Source organism: Xiphophorus hellerii, chromosome 23 (assembly GCF_003331165.1).
Source record: "Xiphophorus hellerii strain 12219 chromosome 23, Xiphophorus_hellerii-4.1, whole genome shotgun sequence".
In the NCBI taxonomy this organism is placed as follows: Eukaryota; Metazoa; Chordata; class Actinopteri; order Cyprinodontiformes; family Poeciliidae; genus Xiphophorus; species Xiphophorus hellerii.
This window is the reverse complement of record NC_045694.1, coordinates 16,014,468-16,036,945: the sequence shown is the minus strand read 5'-3', so window position 1 is coordinate 16,036,945 and position 22,478 is coordinate 16,014,468. Positions and strand designations below refer to the sequence as shown.

Here is a 22,478-nt window from a genome sequence, read left to right as displayed (position 1 = left end):
GTTGTGTTTCTGTGAGCAATCCATGGACTCAGCAGCTTGGGGAGTACATGCTCAGAGCCTGGGCCAGACCTCCCTCTGCAGTGTGTGAAAGACTGAGGAGGGAGAGACGGGGACAAATATCCCATCAGCCCCCACTTAGCCCACAGGCTCAGTGCATGTTTAGGTCTATGAAAAAGAAAAGAAAACATATATACACCAAGTCAATGTTACAAAAACTGAGGTCTTCTAGACAATAAAAGAGCTAAAAGTTGATAAAAAAAAAGTGAAATCCAACATATCTTGATCACTTCATCTAAATCCCATTTTTGTGGCTAATTTTGTTTGGGGTTTTTTTAAACATGTTTTCTTGAATTACAACTAGGATACATTTATTTTTCATGGAAATCCTAACATCAGAAGACACTCAAAGACTAATAAAAATAAAGTGTTTATTGGACATCTCTCATGTGTGAAGGATTTAGAACAATTTTAGAAAATGAATACAAGAAACAGAAGAAAGTTTGCAAGTTTTACATACTTATAGATAAAGAAGAAAATAGCTAAAACATGTTCTAATACATTAGGTTTTGTGCACGTATAGAATTAACTCACATTTTGATTTTTCTGAACATTCATACGATGTATTACAGGACAGGGCACCATGATGACACACGGGCATGCATCAGGGAAAAAGATGCTGACAAATGTGGGACAAAACAAGGTAAAACATGCTGAGAACATCAAAACCTGTCAGCATACATTTCTGTAAACCTTTCTTGTATTTGCACTGCCCCCCGGTGTCTGACATAAAACAGTGCAACAAACTTACATGTTTATTTCTTCACAATGAAAAGTCAGGATTTAGAGGATTAACTTTTTTTTTAAAGGAAACAAAAAAGTCCTCTTTAACATTACATTTACCACAATAAAGCTTTTCACAGCCGAGTCAAATTATAAGTTAAACTTGATAAGAAGTACATACAGTTAGCTTTGAAGAGACCAAAAAAGCTTCAAACTAAGAACAAACATACTTTCATTTAGCAGCCAAACAATCTGCTTTTTAAACCACAGTTCTAAAATAAAACCTACAGTAAATATTGTTTAGTCAGCTTAAGCAATGGAAAAACTTTTTTTTTACTGTTGAGAAAATCCTGAACAATTCTGACTTTACTAATAAGCTTGTTTATGAAAACAGATACTGAAGAAAAAATTCAGCTGTCTGATTATTGGAGAAAGTAGAAGAAAAAAAGTGCAGAAAACTAAAATAAAAGGCCTATGAAGTAAACAAGCAGTAGCAAAAACATAAAATCCAGGAGGAAAAATATTTAACCAGAAATCAACTGGAGGAAATTAGATTTTTTGGAGAAAAAAAGCAAAAAAGAAGAAAGTATTAATCTTCTTTAATATTGAAGAAGAAAAATAAGACTACATTCAATCCAAGGTAAGCACTGACAAAGAGCAATTATATTTACAGTAATATTTAAGATAGGATAAACAATACAGCAATGTTTTACATTTTTGAAGTTTAATGCTCTAAAGGGATTAAATTGTTATAAAAGATAAGAGTGCAAAGGAGGACCAGTTGTTTGTTCATGTCATATTCTTCCTAGTCGTTATTTCTATTTCCACTACTTAATTGAAAAAAAGAAAATAATTTTAGTGTTTTCTACCAGTTTCATACAGGATGTTCAGGAAACTGGGAAACATTGTGTGGTATCAGTTTTAACTACATGCTGAACAAACGTCCTTTACTGCACAACTCTGTATATTCATCCATCGAGGCAAGACAGACGAGTTCTAGTTCATCTGAATAAATACTTAATTATATTAAGTATGTATTATCTATGACTCAAGATTTATGAGTCATATATATTGGATTTCTAACCTTTATATGGTCCTCAAATACATTCATATTGTAGATTAATTACGTAAAGAGTGAATTCTTTCAATTGTTTTCTATCGATTTGGATGATTACTATCAACAGCCGAGGAAAATCCTAAATTTAGTTTCTCTGAAGATTATAATTGAAGCTATTAAACATGTTTTTTCGATACAGAAATGTCAAAGTATATACATGAACTTTGCATGAGTCACTGGATCAATGGAGGCGATGAGGCTGCTGTTTTTGCTGAGAGGTGATTATCAGCAAATCACCTAAAGAATGTGGTTACTTCTGGCATATGCACACCTTTTTCTACCATACTTTTTCCTTTCACCTAACTTTCCACTAATATGTTTGGATATTAGTAGATTTATTGATCTCTTTTAATCGTCTAATTTTTTGAGGAAGTTAATTTTGGGTTTTTATTAGCCATAAACTATGGAAGGAAATTAATGCCACTGAAAAAAAGGACTTCTCAGAAAGGAGTGTTCTTAGAATTTCCATAATCCTCTTGTGTAGTAAGCCAAAATAACGAAATCTAACAGAAAATGATGCTTGAACTATATCACTCTTTGTGTAATAAGTCTATATAACATTTGAATGTACCCGTACTAAATGGAAATCCTGAAACAAATGCAATTTTGATGATATTTTAATTTTTTAGATGCAGCTGTAGCATATATAAAACATTATTTGACAGTTTCTTCAGTTCAAATGAAGAGTGTGTTCAGAAATGGCCAACTTTGAAAAGGAAAAGAAACAGCAATATAGTCACATTTTGCTTGTTTTACTTCCACAGTTATGTTCAGATTATTATATTCATTCATTCACATCAATTACACTGAACAAAAAACTATTTGACCTAAAACAGACCTGACTCAGAATTAGACATAATCATCTACATAAAAAAATATAGAAGCACAAATAAGACCAAAAAGCTTCAATTGTTCCAAATTGCTGCCAAGGTGCTGAATAATAACTTAATGTAGGTATTTTTCCTACTTGTGTTGCTTTTAAATAGCACTCTGGCCTATGTCAGGCTCCGGTTGACCGTCAGAGTAGTATGGATCCCCTTGATGGACTCTGTGATTGTGCACCCTCAGGTTTCCTCTGTGGGCAAATCTTTTTCCACACTCGACACAAGCAAAGGGCCTCTTTCCCATGTGAACGTCTCGCTGGTGGGCTCTCAGGTTGCCGCTGCGGGCGAAGCGTTTACCGCACTGAGCGCAGCCGAAGGGACGCTCCCCCGTATGCGTGCGAGTGTGAACGGTGAGCTCTGACGGCGTGAGGAAGCTCTTGTCACAGAACTGACAGGGATGCAGTCTGACTCCGGTGTGTCGTAGAAGGTGCCTGCGCTGATGGGAAGGGTATGTGAAACACTTGGTGCAGTAGGGGCAGGAGTAAGGGCGTCCGCTACCTCCACTGGGAGTTACAGGATGACCTGTGAGTGTTGGTCTGACGTGCTGCGAGCAGCTGGGAGTTGGACTGCGGTCGCAGAGGATCTCTGGTAGTAAAATTAGTGACTCGCCGTGTGTGATTGATGTGGCCTCTTGCACCTCTGTCATCTCTTGTTCGCCAGGATTCACCAGAGGAGGCTGGAGTGAGATCTCTCTGAGCCTCCTTTTCTCCCGGACCCTGATCCGAGTTCTGGTTCTCGGACTCCTGATCCAGATAAGCAAATGAGGCGTTGTCACCTTCGTTATTGGTCTCGCCTGATCTAAAACCGCGCGGGAAGGAAGACGCGTCATTGCCGATGCTGCTGCTACCTGCAGCAGAGCAGTCAGTGCCATCTGCCTGCAGCTGGTCCAGACCTGATACAGCACCTCGAGTGGCGTTCAGTCCAGGTAACCACTCACCTGCTGGAAGTAGACTGGATTCAGATTTGGGAGAGCAGTGGTCAGGATGGGAAATGCACAGATTTCCATTCGGGGCTGGGACTGCAGCAGACCGCAATCTAAGATGCTGTTCATAAAAAGAGGTAACAGAAATCTGTAAGAACCTCAATACTTAACAAGAACAAGATATGAATGAGTAAATTTGTAATAGCTAAGACATATTTTAGCAAAATCACTGGGTATACTATGTGGGTCACTGAGAAGAAGCAAAACATCTCACCTCATGTTTTACGGCAGCTCCTTCCTGACCTGTAGCCTCTTCCTTCAGCATGCAGAGTACCTCCTCTGCTTCCGATGGACATGGCTCCTTCCCCACACTCAGTGCTATCAAAGAGAACAGATTAGTGCAAACTCTGTCTTAGTTGTACACCAGAGTACAACTAAGACTATACTAATATTAATATTAATACAGTACAAACTAATACATTTGTACTGTTTCTAAAAAGAATTTTTTTTAAAAAACACACACAAAAAAAGTATTCTTATCAGGGATAAAATAATATAATATACTAAGAGCTACAGTTCTTTTAATGTAAGTATTTTTTTATTTTTACTGTTCTGTAGGGTACTAACTAAAACAGATTAAATTATGAGTATTTCTGAATGCTTTCTATGCAGAATATCACTCCTTTCGACATTAGACCCTTTACCCCAGTACAGGGTTGTCCAACTCAAGTTATCAAGCCAATGTTCTGCATGCAACACAGTTCAAATAATGGCCAAATTAAGCCCTCAGCTTGTCATCAAGTTCTCCAGAAGCTTGATAATGAAACATTAATTCGGTTAAAGTGTGCTGAACTAAGAAAACATCTAAAACACGCCGGACTGCAGCTCTTGACTGGAGTTGGACACCACTGTACTAGTCCAATCAGTGTTACACAGTCTGGGTTAGGAAACATGTCACTTGAAGTTTGCCAGCAATAATTTTAAAACAAGATCAATTATAATTTATATAACTTACATTATTTAAACATGCCTAAAGACAACTTTAGGCTGTGCTTATATTTCTAGGTCTATTGTAATACCTGATCCTGTCGGGATCTGTTGCCTCAGGCTGCCCTCTCTGTCTCCTGATGACGGCGCTCCCTCCTCGGTGCCTCCACCCTTAGCTTTGTGCCTCCTCTCCACCTTCTCCAGCCTGCAGCGGAGCACGGAGATCTCCTCGGCTTTCTGCGCCAGCTCCGTCTGCTGCTCGCACAGGCTGCTCTCGAAGATCTTGGCGATCTCGCACACGGCCGCAGCAAGCAGAGAGTCCATGATGGTGGCCAGCTGAGCGTGAAACGCGCTCCTCACAGACTCCATGCTCCTTTTGTTGTGACTAAACCCGTCTTAATGTCCGAGACTGACCGACACACCGCTGGGAGCTTCCAGAAAACAACACGACATGCTGCCTGAGATACTGTCTGTATACAATTGGGAGTTTACGGCAAGAGCCTTCTAAAGTGTTGGCTATTTTCGACCGTAATTTAGTAAAAACCCCTTTAAAAGAGACAGGAAAATCCCCTGCTTCGCTTTCTCGTTATCTCTGAATAACATGTAAACAACGACCCAACGAAGCTAGCAATGCATCCTTTAAGCTAGCACTTGCGTTTAATGTCTAAACGCTGCACTAAAAACAGATTAATAGACAATCCGGTTGTAATTTACTGGAGAGTAACTTTCTGTTGGACTAGAATAAAATAAATATAGCAGCCTCACTTTCAAGGTAAAATCGCACGATTTATGTAGCAGCTCGACACCTGTGAAGAGATGTAGCAAATCTCGCGATAACGGATGAGAAATCACGTCCTGCATACGTGCAGGTAAGGCATGTGCAACACAGCTCAGTCTCTAATCGTCAACTAAAAGATTAATTCAACAATTTTAGATTTCAAATATATATATTTTTTTCATATTAATTCTATGGGGAAGAACAAGCCAGCTTTTAAGGGGGGAAAAAAAAATCAAAACATTAGCAGTGAAAAACTACAAATTTTGCTTTATTTCATAACTTCAGCATGAAATTAAAATCAAATAAAGGAACACCAGGAAGCATTGCAAGTCTCCATTAAATAAAGGTAATTTTTTACTATCAAATTCTAAACGTGTTAAAAATGAACAAAAACTAAACACAATTGTACGTTTTATTAAAATTGGGTTTAAATCAAATTAAGCCAACAACTTCAAGCACAAAATTTGTGCTATAACAAATAAAGCAAGTTCAAAACACATCAACAAAGAAATAAATAAATTCATGCTAATACATTTATCAACAAAAAAAAGCTAAGCTGAAATAATTCCTGTAGAGTTGACCCATTTTTTACAATTACATAAAATCTATTCAACCAATGTAATTGACACCAGAGAGCTCTGTGTGATGATCCAGCATTCAAGATCATCAAATAATACAGTTGTAAAGTACCAAAGATGTATCAAATGCAAACAAATACTTAGAGAGACTGGAGCTTCCTATTTTGTAAAAAAAAATTAAAAATACAAGCAATCACAAAAAAAGCACATTTTGGCTTGGAATCTCATTTCTCACAAAGTGATGAAGCACTTTTGACTTACTAGACGATCACCTAGCAAGTTTATAGATTTTCTCTCTTAAGAGTTTTCACTTTCTGAGGATACATCTGCCTTCATCAGTCTAATTTTAGTCAGAGAAAACAAAACATTGAGGTGACTACTCAACGTCTTAGCAGAAGACTGCTTTTGGAGGACAAAACCTGTCTCGTCTTATACCCTTTTACCTGTGATTTAAGAAAAAACAAAGCTACTTTGGCGTCTTGTTTTGACCTGAAATGGTTTTAAGAAATACAATACTTGGAGCTGTTCTTTTCCATTTCTGAAGTAAAACAAACAAAACATGGTGGGTGTAAATTACGGCTTTCAGTGAAATAATGTCCGAGGACAGCAGCTATCCTGTTGCAGTCTTCCTGTCCTCCTTCTTATGCACTCAGGCTAGTAAAAAACAAAATGTACGTCACTTATCACCTTCAGGGGCCTTCATTCTTGCATTTTCTCGCCGTGTTTTAATCCTGCGTCTTCGTCAACCTCTTCTAAGGGCTCAGTCCATCCAAAGTCTCCATTTTGGTTGCTGACCTGCATGAGACTTTTGTGTTTTTCCTTGGGTACATCGAATTCCTTTTTCTCATCAAGCCTCTCTAGACATATGGGCAAAGCTTGCGTCTTCTCACTATGACACATTTTGTGCCGTCTAAGTTTTTTTCTGGAGTTAGTCTTGTAGCTGCAATGTTTGCAGGAGAACTTTCGGGTGGAGGGGTTTTTTTTGTTAGCAGAAGACTGTGTGATTTCATTTTTCCCAATCACCTCTGTTTTGCTGGAGTTGAGTGCTTTTTGAGTCTTCTTCTCGTGCAGTCTGCATTTTTCTTTCATCAACTTCTTGTACTCTGCACAAGCTCTCTTATGGTATTTCACTTGACTTTTGAAGCAGAGGGCCCTCAGGCAGCCTCTGCACTTCCTCTGGGAACGGACATGTTCACCCAGGCCTCGCTTTGTTTTGAACACCTTGTAGCAAGTCTCACAACTGTATTTAGATTTGCTCTGACTTTTCTCTTTGTGCTTTGATGAATCTTCTTCGTCTTTCTTCTCTTTCTTCTCATCATTTGTAAAAGTTTCCTCACTCATTTGTCTTTTCCGAAGCCGTTCCAAATCCGTGAGGTTGCAGAAGTCCTTGCTGAGACCTTGGAGTAATTTGTTGAGGTCGCCACTTATTTTCGGGTGCCGAGCTGCTTGATAACCGACTGGTTTACTCTCGTCTTGGCTCGAGTTTGGCTTATCATTCATGGCAGAGACTGGGAGGAACAGACAGACAAATGGAGAATGTCATTTGAAGGTGTGATTTGAGACCTTTGGACTTATGTGTTGTGAGACAAAGTAGTTTAGCAACAACAAAGCAAAAAAGGGTGCAAATAATTTTGACAGAGTGACGTGAGAAACAGGAAAATGTTAACATATTAACATTTACAATAATTTACTACTTTCAGAAGGCTGATTAATCAAAATGTGACATAATGGGAACTATTACATCAACGAGTTTATAGAATCTTAGATTTGTGTCTGTTTGAAGGGTTTTCCATATTTATGCAAAACTGGAAACAACTTACTTTTTAACCTTTTAGAGAAACCCTGATCATTTTTATGAAATTGTCTATAAAAGAGCTAAAAATAAACGCAAAACATCCTGAAGGCATCAGAGAATGGTCAAAATGGTCCATAATTCAACTTACTTCTTTTTGATCTCCTGCTGACTGGAGATTTCTGGAGGCTGATGACATGGCTGTCCTCCTAAAAATAGAAAAAGAAAAACATACATAAGTTACATCTCTAAAAAGTTGTAAAAAATATCTAAAAAAAAAAAAAAAGAGTGAAGGACAAATAAAGGCTTAACAAGGATCAAACAATCAGATTAAGTCTCAGCATGTTCAGATCCGGCACCAACATCCGTCCTGGGCTCACTGGTTTTCACTTCTACTTGACTTCTGGATTTCACCATTAGTTTAGCTGTCTGACAGGAATCTGTCCGAGGTCACAGTGAAAGATCAACCAGTGGCCTGTTAAGCAACAAGCCCAGTGTGAGATATGGCACCAAAACAATTAGCTCATATAGCAATCTGATCGCTCACCCCATGCAGTTTGTGTTATTGAACAACCATTCGCCATCACCAGAACTTCCTAGATCCATCTACACACCTCGTGCTTAATGAGAGGAACAGGAAACAGACGAATGGAAAACTGCCGCAGTCTTACGCTGGGACAACCCTCCTCTTGTCTGTTCGATGCATCACAGCCCAGTGGAGCACACCAGTCATCGGGCACTGCGCATAAGCAGACACACTAAACATGTTTAACCCCACAGTAGTAAATATTCAGATTACTAAATAAAACTGAAGATGTGGAGTTATGTTCCTTATACAGCTTTCTAATACAGCAGCAGATTACTTGAAATCAAATAAATAACCCACTATACCTTCAACTTCACTCTCAGGAACTGTGACAGGCTGTTCTGGGGCAACTGGGGCAACTGGAACAACTTCTGGCTTTGATTGGGTTTCAGTCGTCTCTGCTGTTCTCTGACTGTTCATCTCAAAGTCTTTAAGCTTTAGCTCTGCACCTTGAAGCTTTACTTTGAGATGAGCAATCTCTTCTCCCTTCTGCGCCATCTCCAATTTATGGTTATACAGTGCGCTTTCAAAGATCCTCATGACTTCAAACACGGCCGTCCTCAAGACGGAGTCCATCGTTGTGGTCAGCTGGACCCGGACGCCTCGCATCAGAGCGTCAGACATGATGGAAGATGACCAACAGCGGCCTTCGGAGCGCGTGAGACGTTGCGGAAATCCTTATTGGCTAAACACAGAGAAACATGATCAGATCACAGTAGTCAACAAAACACACGATTCATGACTTATTTTTAAAAACCTATCATGTCTTATAAAGTCAACAACATGAAATGCTTCGGTTGAATGTGACAAATAGTTCACTTCTATGTACACTGTGATACTGTAGTATTTGTATGCTACTGAATTCCACCCATGATAAAATCACGCTTTGCATGCCAACAAAAAAGTTGGAATTTTATACTTTTAGCTCCATTTAACAGGATTAAGCACAGGAAGATACCATTTTACAAAAGGGTTATTTATCATAAGGCAATTTCCAATTTCACACACAATACTGAATCCACATATTTAGTTTTAAAGAAGTTTGTTTTCCAAAATTAAGCGAAATATTATTTTTATTTTTAATAAACAACTTACGATTTTGCTGTTATTTCATGACAGTCTAACTATTGATACATTTAGAGAATGTGATCCACACTATTGAGTAAATTAACAGACAAATGCGGTAAGTCGTTGTCAGTGCAACAACGTTATGATCATATAGTCTTTCTAAGATAATATGCTACTAATAAAGTTTTTCGCTTTTAAAACTAAATTTCACTTTAGCACGTGTTATTTTAAATACATTTTTATCATCTAAAGTACGCTGGATATGTTGCATTGGTGTATTTTATTATTATTATTTTTAGTGAATAAAAGCAGACCTAAAACTAATGCAAAATTTACAGATAAAGATCTTAATGAGAGGCACAAGACTCGCATGGTGAGGATCACACCATGTGACCAGTCAACAAGCCGTGTTGACTGAAAAGGCTTCTGATCAGAAATCGGGTATTGTTGTAACAACAGCAGTAAAAAGTAAGAGCCACTGGTTACTTAGCCAAGCTAATGAGGAAGTGATATCCTTAATCCGCCATTTTCCCCTCACAGTCCCCGACAAGAATGCAAAGCATTTCGTGATTTACTCCCATTAGTTTTCCTCGACTCGTAAACGCCTCATATCAACACTACTACCGCAATGCTACAAGATAAACTTAATATGCTGACAATCTGACACGCCTTGGCGACGTGGCCTAGGGAGAAGAGAGCTAGTGTTAGCGTATTCCTGGTAGCTAATAAAGTAACCCCACAACCATTCAAGAAACAGTGTGCGAACACCAGCTGCATATGAAATCAACCTAGGCTCACCTGGGAGATGGCTTTTCGTTACTAAAGCGGAGAGAACGTATAGAAGGTAACCGTACCACAACCCAAATGGGCTTTTCCCGCCGACTGTAGCAATGACGTCGTAGCTCTGATCTCTGTAGTTAACGGAGCCATACGATACCTTATTGTGATTGGTTAATGTGTCGTTAAGCGACATCTTACGCTGCAGACGCATTAGTTGCTGCATTCAATGTACATCGTAATTCATCATTTCAACCCACGAACAGCCGGTTGGGCACATTGCAGAGGTACAAACCTGAAGAAAAATTCCTACATATGTTTTTTTTACGTAACTAAAGATAAGCTCTAAAGAGCTACATATGTTACCTTATCATTAAACATACAACACAAAATAAAAAAATGTATGATAATTACTTCCTATCCTATCCAAGATCTAACATAAAACATATGCGGAAATTTAGACTGAGAGTTTAAAATTCAACACGTGTTAAATATATATTCACGCGACTGCTTTCTTTTAATTTTGTTAGTTGGAAACTTTAAAATGCAGCGTTTTTAAACTAGCATTTCTCCCTTATTTTTTATTTTTTATTTTTGATACGCTCACTCTTTTTGCTGGACAAAATTAAAAATGCCAATTTTTCAATTAACACAGAATATTCACATCTAATCATAACCCACTTTCTTGCCTCACTTTAGATAGGTAATTAAAATAAACTTCCTAATGTTTCATAGAAAACAGTTAAAATTTCATTCAATATTAAGGAAAAATTATACTGAAATTGTATTCCAATCCTTGTCTCTCCAAAGTTTTAAATATAGAAAATGTTTTTAGAGTAAATATGATTACAATAGTGGTTTGTATTTATAATCAACCTAAGTGTATACATGTTAATATATACTTAACTGTATTTACAATTAGTTTAAATTATTACATTTATTGTGTGTAGTTTAGTCGTTTTTTTTAACTGTAAAATTTAATAGGTTTACATATGTTTTTTTGTCTCTGAATTTTTAATCCATCTGTGATATATGGCCCTATTTTTTTCAATCTCAGCAGCGGTACTTTTTGTTGGTGTCCTACTTTTATTGTGATTCTACGGTGTCTGTGTTGTGCCAAAAAAGATGAATCTAGCTTAACCACATTAACTTTTTGCAAGTAATAAAACAACCAAAGAAAACATGGCTTCATCCAGAATTTTTTTTATTTATTTTTGGATGGAAAAGGAATAGTGCAAAGGGTCAAGTTAAGTGCTTTTTGGACAAGCTCCACAGTATTCTGACTGTTCTAATCTGAACCTCTGACCGCCTTTGTTATCCACTGCATCGCTTTTGACTATATGAAGTAGGAAAAAGCTGGAATGATCTTCTGCTTTAGAAAGTTGACCTCCATGTCAGCCAAAGGTGGTATTGTTCCAGGCCACATTGGCTGCATCCATGTCCACAAAGTTAATGTAAATCCTGAGACAGACACAGGGAGAAACTAGTTAACGAGAGTTGACCTTAGCGTTACACGTCATATGAAGCAGCCCTTGTGTATTTATTACCTGTCAGGAGAGATGCTCAGGTGTTTGTTGAGCAGGCCGCACAGCAGTTTTGAATACTGCTTGTTGTGAGCGCCGCTGATCTTGCCGATGCTGTGGAGGGAGCAGAGGGCGCAGGGGTCTCCCTTTCCTCCAAACATCATCATTTGGTCAGGGTTGATGTGCACAGCAATGTACTGGTATGCAAGACAAATGCAGTCAGATACCAAAAAAGTAAACTTGTTAAAGGTTTAGGATATCTATTGTGGTCCCGTTGACGTCTTTGTACTTTTATTTTATTAAAGTTGCCGCAAATAAATCGTCCTCTTAGGTTTATCATTCATCAATGCTCAGTCCAGGCCATAGTTTGCATAGTTTCACAAGGATCTGCTCACATAGCAGATTAAACGCAACTGTGTTTCAGTACATTTGAAACATGAAATGATCATAACGGCACAAATAAAACTAATCCATATGAACAACACGAGGTCCACATTGATTCTCCAGAACCGAGTGATCCCAGGCCTACCTGCACGGGTTTGCCCATCGCCTTGGCCAATTCCTTCCGTGGCCTCGGACAGCAGAGCCGCAGGGACGTCGCTTTTAGCCACAGTTGGTGTTCACCATGAACATCGGCATGATTACTGCTGTGTATTTTCTCCACTGTTGGAGCTGCTGCAGATGATTCGCTCTCCTCCTGCTCACAGACGGAAGAAGACAAGATCATTTCCTCTTTCTCTTTTGTAGTTTCGGTCGGCAACAATGTCAGAAATTGCTCACAGCGCCCCCTATGGCCGTGGAAGACTTATCACTCCAAGAGGGTGTGACGTGAACGTATTTCGGTTCATTCTGGCGTTTGTTTTGCATAATTTATTAATGTTGTAAAAAAATATTTATATGATGGAGCGGACAAAAAGGAATATTTTAAACAGATCCTTGAAAATAGACGACAAATAAACCAACCAATTAATTCCATACTCTCTCTAATAATCTCCAAATATAACAGAACAAATTGTTTTTAATCCTGAACGTTTTCTAGCTTTATTACATTTCACTTGGCTGTTTAACATTTTGATGACAGAGCTGTATGCTAACAAAGTCACAGCAAAAGGATGTTCATACTCCTTGGCTTTTGCAGACTTTCATACAAAAACAAGTTAATCTGTTTGTCACTGCAAGCATTTACATGTATTTTCACATTTACCTACCTTTAAAATCATACAATTTTAACGTAATTTTAATTGCTTAATATTTTAATTTTCATTCTTTCTACACTTATTGTGTCAGCCTTTAAAATCAAGAATAAGACAATTATTTTTGCGTGGCTCCAACGTGTTCGTTATCTATTTTAGGCAAGATGCTAGGTTTAGTTCAATAAATATTCTATTTAACCATCTGGGTGTGTTGTCAAGTTAAAAAAAAGTTAAATTAAAAGCATTTCAGCACAAATTGAGGATGAGCATTTTAAAGTTGCGCCTGAACGTCGTGGTAGGGTAATTACGGTAGTGGGCAGGCATCATAAATAGTGCTGAGGGAGCCCAGGAGGAAAACAGTGTCAGCAGCAGCAGGAGACAAACGGAGAGGGCTGAAGTTGGATTGCGCTTCCTTTTGTCACCGCTTCCCATGACTTACTTACCCAGTGCAACCTGTAAAATCACACTGTGTGTTTTAATTTTACGTCTTCTAAGTTAAAACTTGGGCATCGTCTGCAGAAGGTGCGTATGAAGAGCTAAATTAGCCTTGATGCTAGCACTGGAAACCCTCCTGCGATCCACTTAAACACTCTGACATGTTGGAGAGTTTACTAACAAGCGAAATTGACGAAGATCTTTCGTTTGGTGTCAATTAAACTGATATATCACCGTGGTTGCGTTTAAAAGGGCTGAATGGAGGGGCTATAGTGTAATTAAATTGTTACAGGTGGGGTAAGCACATATATACTGAGTCCTTTGAGATTGAACAGTTGGTTAAAATATAGCAGCAGCTAGCTAACTTAAAGTAACGGCTACCGAGGTGATTTCCTACATCTTTAATCGAATAGGTGTGATCAACTTCCAGGATCCAGTTTGTAAATCTTTGTTAACGCAGTCATCAGTTAATTAATGCTGAGTGTTGATCAGGATCCACAGCTCTCCGAGTCAAGACGATGGAGGAGTCGGTGAGCGCCTTTGAGACGCATCTGACGGCCGTCATGGACACCCTGATTCCGCGCCTCCGTGTGCGAGATCAGCAAGCTCTTCCAGGAGACCGTGAACGACTACCTGGTGGAGCTGTCCCTCAACAGGAAGGAGAACGAGGCTCTCAAGCTGCGGCTCAAGCTCACCGAGAGCAAGCTGAGGACGGAGCGCAAGTACGGGATGGGCTGGGCGGCCAGCCGCCGCAACGCCGGCCTGAATGCAGGCGAGGAGGTCGGAGGGCGGCAGAAGCGGAAAGTTGACGTTGCCCGTAAGTATTTTGATGTAGAGTGGTTGAAGACTTTACCACAGCCTTTCAGTGACTCGCATGTCTGTCATTTCCATCAAAGATGTATCTGCGTTTGTGTGTCTAAAGTGAAAAAAGCTTTAATCTTGCTGTGCAGACACTGACACTCTTGTTTTGTTGGAAACCATCTGGCAAGAGCTGATCTCTCTCCCTTCCTCCTCCGCCTCCTCTTCATGATCTTTCCCTCCATCCTTCGCCTCCCCCTCTCCTCTCCTCTCATTGCACTGCATTCTGGCCCTCCCACTCCTCTTTCCTTCTGCTCCCTCCCTTCCTGCCTTGCTCCTCTCCTTCTGTCTCCCCCTCCCCTTCCTGCTCCTCCTTCTGCTCTCCTCCCCCCATTTCCTCCTCCTGCTCTGTTTCTTTCCTTGATCACGTTGCACACACACGCACACACACACATATATATACTCCCCCGCCTCCTTTCCTCTCCTGCTTCTCTCTCTATCGCCCTCCATAATTACACACTCAACTTCTCTTCTCTTTTTTTCCACTTTTCATCCTCTCCTTCAACATGTCACCCCGTTTCTCCTCCTTCTCAACAACTCCGCTTCGTCCTCTCCTCTGTCATTTCTGTCACATGTTTTTTTTCCCACTCCTTCCCACTCTCCTGTGTGTCCTTCTATAACCCCCTCTCCTCACTTGTTCATCATGCTTACTCCTCCCCCTGGTTGATTTCTTCTCTCCTTCACCCCAACCTCTATTTGACTCCTTTCGCCATCTTCCTCCTCCACGTCTCCCGTCTCTTTCCCCTCGTCTCTCCTTCATCCTTCACTCTTTGCCTCCCAATCATTTCCTCCCACTCGTCTCTCTCCCCCTCATATTTCATCTTCTGTCTCCCTGTGCCCTCTGTCTCCACACCTTCCTCTGCCGCCCTCCCCTCACTGCAGGAGGCAAGCTGAAAAAGGTCCCAGCAGCGGTCCACAGCAAAGGATGGCCTGGAGGTGTGTGGGAGGAAGGAGGAGGAGGAGGAGGAGGAGGTGGTGACGGGGGAGGAGGAGCTGGAGGGGCTTTAGGCTTAGTAACGGGAGCAGTAGGAAGAGGGGGAAAGGAGGCCAGGGAGGCGTACCTCGTCCAGTTCCCCCGGGATGAGGAAGACGAGGGAGAGATGGAGGATGACGAGGACGGGGAGGGCAGCCTCAGCGGCGAGGGGGAGGAGAACGCCAACATCAAAGAGGAGGTGAGGGAGATGGGCTTTCTCGGCGGAGTAGTAGGAGGAGAAAGTGGCACAGCATCACCGTGTTGCTCGGCAGCTTCATGTAGACCGAGTAGGAATGTAGACGGCAAGATAATGAGGAGAGGTGATGAGAGGTTCGCTTGCATTTCTCCACCAACAAATCACAGCAGAGATGTTGGCGATAAAGAGAACGCTGCTGGTTTGATTTTTTTTAAGCTGCTAGACTTCCCTCTTGAGTGGAAATCTTCAACTCTCAAGTACAGCAAAGCTTTTATAATAATTCTGGATGCAGCATGAAGCTTTTTCCTATGCAAACACATAACCAAGTGGTACGTTTTTATCTCAGCTTAGTCTTACAGTGTTGAGCAAAAAAATACACCAAAGAGATAAAAATCGGTCCTATAATCACGAACTAGCAGCTGATGTATGAAGAAGTTAGCATGGAATAAAGATGACATAATTACAAACATTTTAAGTAATGTATTTCCATTGCCTTATGTCACGTCACGACTACAAGCTTTTACATGATCCAGGAAGTAAACTACTCTGTTGCACCTAAATAAAATCCAGTGGAACTGATTGCCTTTAGAGTTCATCCGCATGAAATAATTGTCATTGCCATGCTAAGATCTGAAAATTAATATAAAGAGATGCTCTCATCCAGTCTGACTGAGCAATGAGACAATTTGCAAGAAAAATGAACAAAGAGTGCAAAACTGGGAGATATAAACACCAAGACTGTGCTGTAGTGTAGTTACAGCAACAGGTGGATCTATAAAACACTGACACAAGGTGGTTGAATAAAAATCCATGCCACACTTTTCAGACTTAAAAAAAAATATATATATATATATTTTATCCTCCTCTTTTCAGAAAGCCTGTATGTATAAAAGTGATGCTTCTCCTCCTCTTAAATTTGGAAGCCATTTTATACTTGAATAATGAATTTATCACTGTGGAGGAACTGTGTATTTCCACTTACGGCTATTTAAAAGCAAACTGCATCACTATACCAATGCCAGAAGTAAATGCTTATTGTGACGCTTAGACTATTTCTTCTCTTCGCAGGGATTAACTTTCCTTGTTTTCTTTTTTAAATTATATGAAGCGTTGTTGTTGCTCCCCAGAAACCATCCACTTTTCATTTTTGGCATATTTCACAGACTGTATGACATGAGTTTAGGGTTTGCTGTTATTTAGGTGAATTAATTCTTCCAGTTTGTCTAATGCGTTCTGTCTCTTTCAAACCTCTGACGATAAATTATGCGCTGAAGCAAATTTAACTAAACGGCAGCCATAGCTTGGCTTTCATCTGACCATTAAGAACAAGAATCGTAGCATATATTGTCTGTTAGTAGCAAACCCATTTGTCTGTCTTGATTAATTGTCTTATATTGAAAATGTTTAAAAGACTGAACTGAAGTAAAAAAAAAATATTTAAAAAAAGACAGAAATGAGATCTTCCATTTTGGTTTAGTTCCAAACAGCAGCATCATATTTGATATTTGAACATTGTGAATGTTAAATGTGAACAATTTGGTCTGATTTAGAAACTCTCTCTCCATGACTCAGCTGTTTGCTCTCTGACTGTGCAGTTTTCGCAAACAGAGGGCTATCAGCCTGCTTCTCTGAGGCTCATAAAGGAGGCGTTGAAGATGAATCCGCCCAACCAGAACCTCCTCACTGGCTCCAAACCCCAGAGTGAAGGTAATGAGCCCGGGACGCTCAGACTGAGGCAGGGCAAGTTAGAAAATCTCAAAATAAAAGTGAAAGTCATTCCTCACACTAACGCTGTTCTCCCTCCCTCTATGTCTATCCTGCAGACCTTTCAGATTGCCCCTCCGCTCTTCATCAGAAAGTAGAGGAAGAGGAGAACTGGGCACTGAAACGTTCCGAACCAGCAGACGGGGGCATGACGATGGACGAGCTTCGAGGCCTGGAGTCTGCACTGAGAGCTGAGAGAGGCCGCGAGCAGGCGTCCAGGACGGCGTCGCAGCATGATGCAGGGGTGGTGCAAGGGAGCGAGAGGAGCGTGGCGCCGAAGTACATCGGACTGGACGGGCTGGAGCAGGAGGGCGAGCTGGATCCTCCGCCTCCTGCTCTGCAGAGGGAAGAAGCCGGCGTGAAGGATGCTACAAGGGCTGGAGGCGTTGATGGAGCGGAGCTGAAGCTAGGCTGGTCGAAGAAGCTGAGAGAAGTCGACTGTGCTGCTATAACGCCTGCAGAGGGCGCTGTGGATCAGGCAGAGCCAGAGCAGCTGCCCCATCCGTCTGCTCCTGGAAGCGTGGAGGAGAGCGGAGAGGAGGAGGGCGGAGGAGATCTGCTGCACTTCTGTCCACAGTGTGGAGGAGGCTTCACTTCAGAGGCGGAACTAGACGAGCACCCCTGTCCACTAGGTGGCGCCCACTTGCAGGGCAGCGGGGAAGAGGTGGGCCTCTTCCCCTGTGCCCACTGTGGCAACACCTTCAGCCACGCCTGGGCCCTCAAGAACCATGAGTGCGCCTGTGCCGCCGAGCGGCCGCACTGCTGCGAGATCTGCGGGAAACGCTTCACACACTCACGCTCCCTGGAACGCCACCACCTGGTGCACACGGGCGAGAGACCGCACCGCTGCCCGCAGTGTGGGCGCTGCTTCAGTCGCCTTGGCAACCTGGAGCGGCACCAGCGGATCCACACGGGGGAACGTCCGTACGGCTGCGAGGCCTGCGGGAAACGCTTCAGCCGCGTGGAGTATTTAAAGAGACACCAGCTGATACACAGCAGTGAGAAGACACCGCTGCAGTGCTCCAATTGTGGGAGGAGCTTCAATGATATCGAGCAGCTGAAGAACCATCAGTGCTTCTAGAAACGCCTGATGAAGAACAGGAGAAACTCTGGAGAAAGTTGAAGTTTACGACGGAGTATCGGGGTCATTTTAAGGGGAAAAAAAATGTATTATGAGAATAAAGTCGGATAAAGTCATAATATTACGAGATATTTTGAGAATTACGCCGTAACAATATTAGAATAAAGTTGGAATGTTATGATTTTATTCTCGTATTAATTCCACTTGTACGACTTTATTCCCGTAATATTATTTATTCTCGTAATACTGTGACTTTATTCTCACAATATTATGACTTTATTTTTGTAATATTCACATTTTCTTAGTGTGCCCCTAGTACTCCATCGTAGAAGTTAGCTGATGAATGTGACGATGATCATCTTTGAGGTTAAAAGTGCACATGTGGGTGATTTTTGCTGGCAAGAAATCAACACTAAAACTCGTTTTATTGCAGGAAAAATAAAGCCTCTGCCATTTTCTGTGGAAACGTGTAAAACCTGAACTTATTTATGAGCAAGACTACATTGTGAATTTTTATTATTTTTTAGCAATAATTCAGTTGTACTAAAGCCCCGTTCTCTTCCTGCCAATACAACTGACAGTTTTGTAAGCTTTGTATTTTGTATCTTTTTGTTTTGCTCTCTGTTACAAAATTAAACATTTCGATTCATCCTAAACCATCGCACACCTTCCTTTATTTTAAGGTTCGTAATGAGAGGGATGAGAACCTGTAGAGGGCGCTGCATAACCGGTAGAGTGAAGCTGAACTAGGTGAGATGAACACGTTTGTCCATTAGGTGGCGCCACTTTGTCTTTTTCTACGGCTCTCTGCGGCAACATTTATAGTCGAGGGTGTGCAGGGTGTCCCGGATGATCAACCAAAATAAGTGGTTTTCCTCCTTTTATCTATTAAATTATTCTGCACTCTAATGTCACCACTTTATTTCCCTTTTATATTGTTTATGTGAATTGCGTGACATAAAAATTAAAGAACCCAATTTTGTTTTATTTAAAAAAGTAAAAAGATAACTAACCCAAAATGTCAACAAACCTGAAATGAGTGTAAGTATCTATGCTCAATTGCTGCACAACTAAAAAAAGCACATTTTCCTGTATCACTTGTTTATTTTCATCTGTTTAGGTGAGAATTATCAAACATTCCAATAAACACTTTCTGACATTGAAAAAAATATTAGTGATCAAATATAGCCACTCTTCTTTTCAGTAGAGTGATAAGATCAGTTTCTTGGTCTGTTCATTATCAAAGTTGTTGCAAACAACCGCAGCTTGCACTCTATTCAGAGAGATGGTCTGTTTTCCTTCACGAGAAACACGAATAAACTTTTTATGTTTTATTCTTTTAAGTTCTAAGACATACATTAAAGAATTTCAGATGTGTCTACAGGTAAATACTTAGGTTGACATGACATAAAAAATTTTTTGAAAACTGTTATTGATGTTTTAAAAGAAAACATCCATCTACAGGCAGGAGGTCTGGTACACCCTAAACAAGACTGATAAGTGGGAAAAACTGGAGACCAGGATACAAATAAAAGAACAAACACAGCTTTATTGAAACATAAAACACCTCAGCTGAGGCGGAGAGATTGCATCCAGTTAGACTGTCAGACAAACTCTGAACTAAACATCGTGATCCCCTATCTTTGTACACCCCTTCACATATCAGAGGGCGTTAACACATACCCAAGGGGCTTTGAAGATTAGCACATGTACAAAGATGGAATGGAACAAACACAGTCAGAGAGAACCAGTTCACAGCGTGGATCTATAATTAAGAACAGCTACATCCTCGTTTCTGTTTACCTGCTCACAATGTTCCAGTAAACGAGTACAGGAAAGATGGGGGCTGTTTTCCTGTCAAGGTGTGATAATTATTTATTCTTTGTCTGTTGTCGGGCCATCTCTCAGCTTCTTCTCTTTTTTCTTTGTAATCCTTGCATCAGTGTCAGATGATTTCTTCAGAGCCATGGAGATAAAATCATGAAATCATAACCCACTAGCTTCGTATCCGTAGCTTTATGTGTAGCTTTGCAAGTAGCTTTGCGCACAAATGTATTTTAAAAAATCCATAGTGCTGACAGATGGTATAATAGGATTATAAGTGAACTGAACTGAAAATGGAAGCTAAGATGCATCAAGATTAATATTAATATATTATATTAATATTGTAATTATTTTATGCATGACTGATTTTTGTTTTCATCAACTGAAATAAAGACTCCAGTTCATGCCAAGAAATGCTTTATTAAAAGTTTGTGGAAAGAGTACATTGAAAAATCATCATCATTTTCCATCAGTAAAATGCTCCACATATAACTTTTGTTCTGGGATAACTTGAGCTTTTTACATGTTACTTAGCTCCACAGTGCCCATGAAACAGAGTTATGTTCATGTTTAGTTTCTTTTTCAGGATCGTCTCCAGTTCCTCTAAGGGCATCTCCTTAACATCATAGCCTGAATTTTTGGGATCTCTCTTCACCACATCATTTCCACTGTTGGGATCGTTTCTTCCCACAGCAGCATAATGTGGGGAAGTATTTTCCCTGATCCTTTCCCACATTATTGTCGTTGCAGCAGTAAGCAGACCATATGTACTCAGGAATGTACACCCTATCTTTGATTTTGTGCTTTCCTGACTGATAAGGGATGATGCCGGTAACTACATACAATTTATCTTTGCAGACATTTTTAAATCTGGCCAACATCTTCTGTTCAAAGTTGTTCCAGTCACTGCCATTGGAGGTAAGCTGTTTGAGGAACGATGTTTGTCAGGGTAAAAGTCGGCCGTCCGATCGTCCTTTGTCGCTTGGTGGCTGCTGGGGTTGAGATGGCCTCTGGTATAGCCGGAGTGTTTGTAGTCATCATCCACGGCCTGGCTCTCCTTCACATTTTGGTCTGGGTTTTTGATGTACGTCATACTTTTGTCACCTTTGCTGTTTGCCAACTAAAATATACAGAAAGAAAGAAGAAAAGAAACCGAGAAAAAAGATGGAAAGATAAATAAAAAATAAAGACAGGTCATTTAAAAACGATAAGCAAAATTCATTTAGTCATTGCTTACACTGTTTATCACTGAAAGAGCAAAAACGACCAAATGTTAGTGGAATAAAAACATTAATAGCTACATGAGGCTTTTTCTAGTATAACAGATTATTTTCATTCCCAACTACTTCCCTGGGAATGAAAAACAATTTGGACATCAAGGTCTTACCTGAGGCTCAATCATCCAATTAGGATGAGGTCTCTTCCCATCTGGACTGCGGAGTTTATAGGCAGAGTACAGCGGTGTCCGATACTTTGAGTTATATAGGGTGGCAAAGCGGTAGGCATTATGGTACAAGCTGGCAGATATGCCGATACTCTGGTCCAGTGATATCTTTGGGTGGTTCGTTTCTGTAGAAGAACTGAAGGCAATTGTTAAAGTTTACAGCAACCTCGCCATAAACCAGGCAAGAAGAGCAGGTTAGGAGAAGAAACAGAGCTCCGTTTGACACCATCTCTCTTTCAGTCCTTTGGAGCAAGATAGCAGAGTTACACTTCGTGTGAAGGACAAGAAAAATATGTGAAAGATTTGGAGATCTTGGTTAAATACTACCTGAAAATCATAGAGGAAGTGGCTTGTGGCTTGATAATGCTGTTATCAAGCTACTTAGCAGTTTCACTTTAAAAATAGCGGTTGCAACACTTTACATAATGTTTACGGGAATGGAAATGTATTAATGTGTTATTCAGTCACATTTCTTTCTAAATTGTATCAGGGCTTCTTCAACACGAGTAAAGCAGCAACACATGTTGAACTATACAAAAGAGTATGAGTAATTAGCAAACTGCAGAAGAAGTATTGATTTGACAAATAGTAGTCCACACACGCACGCACGCACACCCCCACCCACCCACACACACACACACGCACCCACACTCCCCCACACACCCCCACACACCTCTACACACACACACAATCTGCCTCATGGACAAGAAGGACAACAAAGGAGTTGTGGAGCTCCATCTTCTCCATCAGTTAAAGGTAAAACTCTTAAATGTGATCAATTCTCCAACAATCAGTTGTTACAGCAAAACATTTACTGATTGTTTACAATTACTGATGATTACTAGATGTTGAGATTAAAGTTTTTCTTTTGACTCAGTCAGTTGGTGGACTAGTTGATGTTTCTAGGTTGAAAACAGC

The 22,478-nt window shown here is 40.4% G+C and overlaps 5 protein-coding genes across 5 annotated transcripts; 1 reads left to right on the top strand and 4 right to left on the bottom strand.

Moving 5' to 3' along the window:
- Positions 1–411: 411 nt before the first annotated feature.
- LOC116714225 (uncharacterized) lies at positions 412–5,535 on the bottom strand. Its single transcript, XM_032554643.1, has 3 exons — positions 4,783–5,535; positions 3,978–4,081; positions 412–3,824 (listed from the first exon to the last, which is right to left on the bottom strand). The coding sequence occupies exons 1-3, from the start codon at positions 5,057–5,059 to the stop codon at positions 3,276–3,278; spliced, it is 930 nt and encodes a 309-aa protein (XP_032410534.1). The 5' UTR covers positions 5,060–5,535; the 3' UTR covers positions 412–3,275.
- A 180-nt stretch (positions 5,536–5,715) lies between these two features.
- LOC116714221 (zinc finger protein 257-like) lies at positions 5,716–10,467 on the bottom strand. Its single transcript, XM_032554638.1, has 5 exons — positions 10,291–10,467; positions 8,730–9,109; positions 8,453–8,577; positions 7,990–8,047; positions 5,716–7,554 (listed from the first exon to the last, which is right to left on the bottom strand). Exons 2-5 carry the CDS (start codon positions 9,046–9,048, stop codon positions 6,746–6,748), a joined length of 1,311 nt encoding a protein of 436 aa, XP_032410529.1. The 5' UTR covers positions 9,049–9,109; positions 10,291–10,467; the 3' UTR covers positions 5,716–6,745.
- A 989-nt stretch (positions 10,468–11,456) lies between these two features.
- mif (macrophage migration inhibitory factor) lies at positions 11,457–12,515 on the bottom strand. The gene is given in 5 exon segments (XM_032554651.1): positions 11,457–11,730; positions 11,817–11,989; positions 12,322–12,354; positions 12,356–12,403; positions 12,405–12,515. Coding segments are annotated over 5 exon segments (348 nt in total). The 5' UTR covers positions 12,432–12,515; the 3' UTR covers positions 11,457–11,663.
- A 791-nt stretch (positions 12,516–13,306) lies between these two features.
- LOC116714220 (zinc finger protein 16-like) lies at positions 13,307–18,948 on the top strand. Its single transcript, XM_032554637.1, has 5 exons — positions 13,307–13,507; positions 13,922–14,237; positions 15,161–15,450; positions 17,043–17,154; positions 17,271–18,948. Exons 2-5 carry the CDS (start codon positions 14,150–14,152, stop codon positions 18,290–18,292), a joined length of 1,512 nt encoding a protein of 503 aa, XP_032410528.1. The 5' UTR covers positions 13,307–13,507; positions 13,922–14,149; the 3' UTR covers positions 18,293–18,948.
- A 1,571-nt stretch (positions 18,949–20,519) lies between these two features.
- On the bottom strand, positions 20,520–21,235 carry LOC116714230 (endonuclease domain-containing 1 protein-like). The gene is given in 4 exon segments (XM_032554650.1): positions 20,520–20,816; positions 20,818–21,036; positions 21,038–21,073; positions 21,075–21,235. Coding segments are annotated over 4 exon segments (564 nt in total). The 5' UTR covers positions 21,210–21,235; the 3' UTR covers positions 20,520–20,642.
- Between the last annotated feature and the right edge of the window lie 1,243 nt (positions 21,236–22,478).

What these genes read in the sequence shown, in the direction of transcription:
- LOC116714225 (XM_032554643.1), bottom strand. Translation starts at nt 5,059, where the DNA reads ATGGAGTCTGTGAGGAGCGCGTTTCACGCTCAGCTGGCCACCATCATG. An exon ending in ACAGATCCCGACAGGATCAG is followed by an intron (nt 4,082 to 4,782) that starts GTATTACAATAG and finishes TCTCTTTGATAG; the next exon opens with CACTGAGTGTGGGGAAGGAG. An exon ending in GAGCTGCCGTAAAACATGAG is followed by an intron (nt 3,825 to 3,977) that starts GTGAGATGTTTT and finishes TTTTATGAACAG; the next exon opens with CATCTTAGATTGCGGTCTGC.
- LOC116714221 (XM_032554638.1), bottom strand. Translation starts at nt 9,048, where the DNA reads ATGTCTGACGCTCTGATGCGAGGCGTCCGGGTCCAGCTGACCACAACG. An exon ending in TCCTGAGAGTGAAGTTGAAG is followed by an intron (nt 8,578 to 8,729) that starts GTATAGTGGGTT and finishes GCTTATGCGCAG; the next exon opens with TGCCCGATGACTGGTGTGCT. An exon ending in TTCCTCTCATTAAGCACGAG is followed by an intron (nt 8,048 to 8,452) that starts GTGTGTAGATGG and finishes TTCTATTTTTAG; the next exon opens with GAGGACAGCCATGTCATCAG.
- LOC116714220 (XM_032554637.1), top strand. Translation starts at nt 14,150, where the DNA reads ATGGGCTGGGCGGCCAGCCGCCGCAACGCCGGCCTGAATGCAGGCGAG. An exon ending in ACGCCAACATCAAAGAGGAG is followed by an intron (nt 15,451 to 17,042) that starts GTGAGGGAGATG and finishes CTGACTGTGCAG; the next exon opens with TTTTCGCAAACAGAGGGCTA. An exon ending in CTCCAAACCCCAGAGTGAAG is followed by an intron (nt 17,155 to 17,270) that starts GTAATGAGCCCG and finishes TCTATCCTGCAG; the next exon opens with ACCTTTCAGATTGCCCCTCC.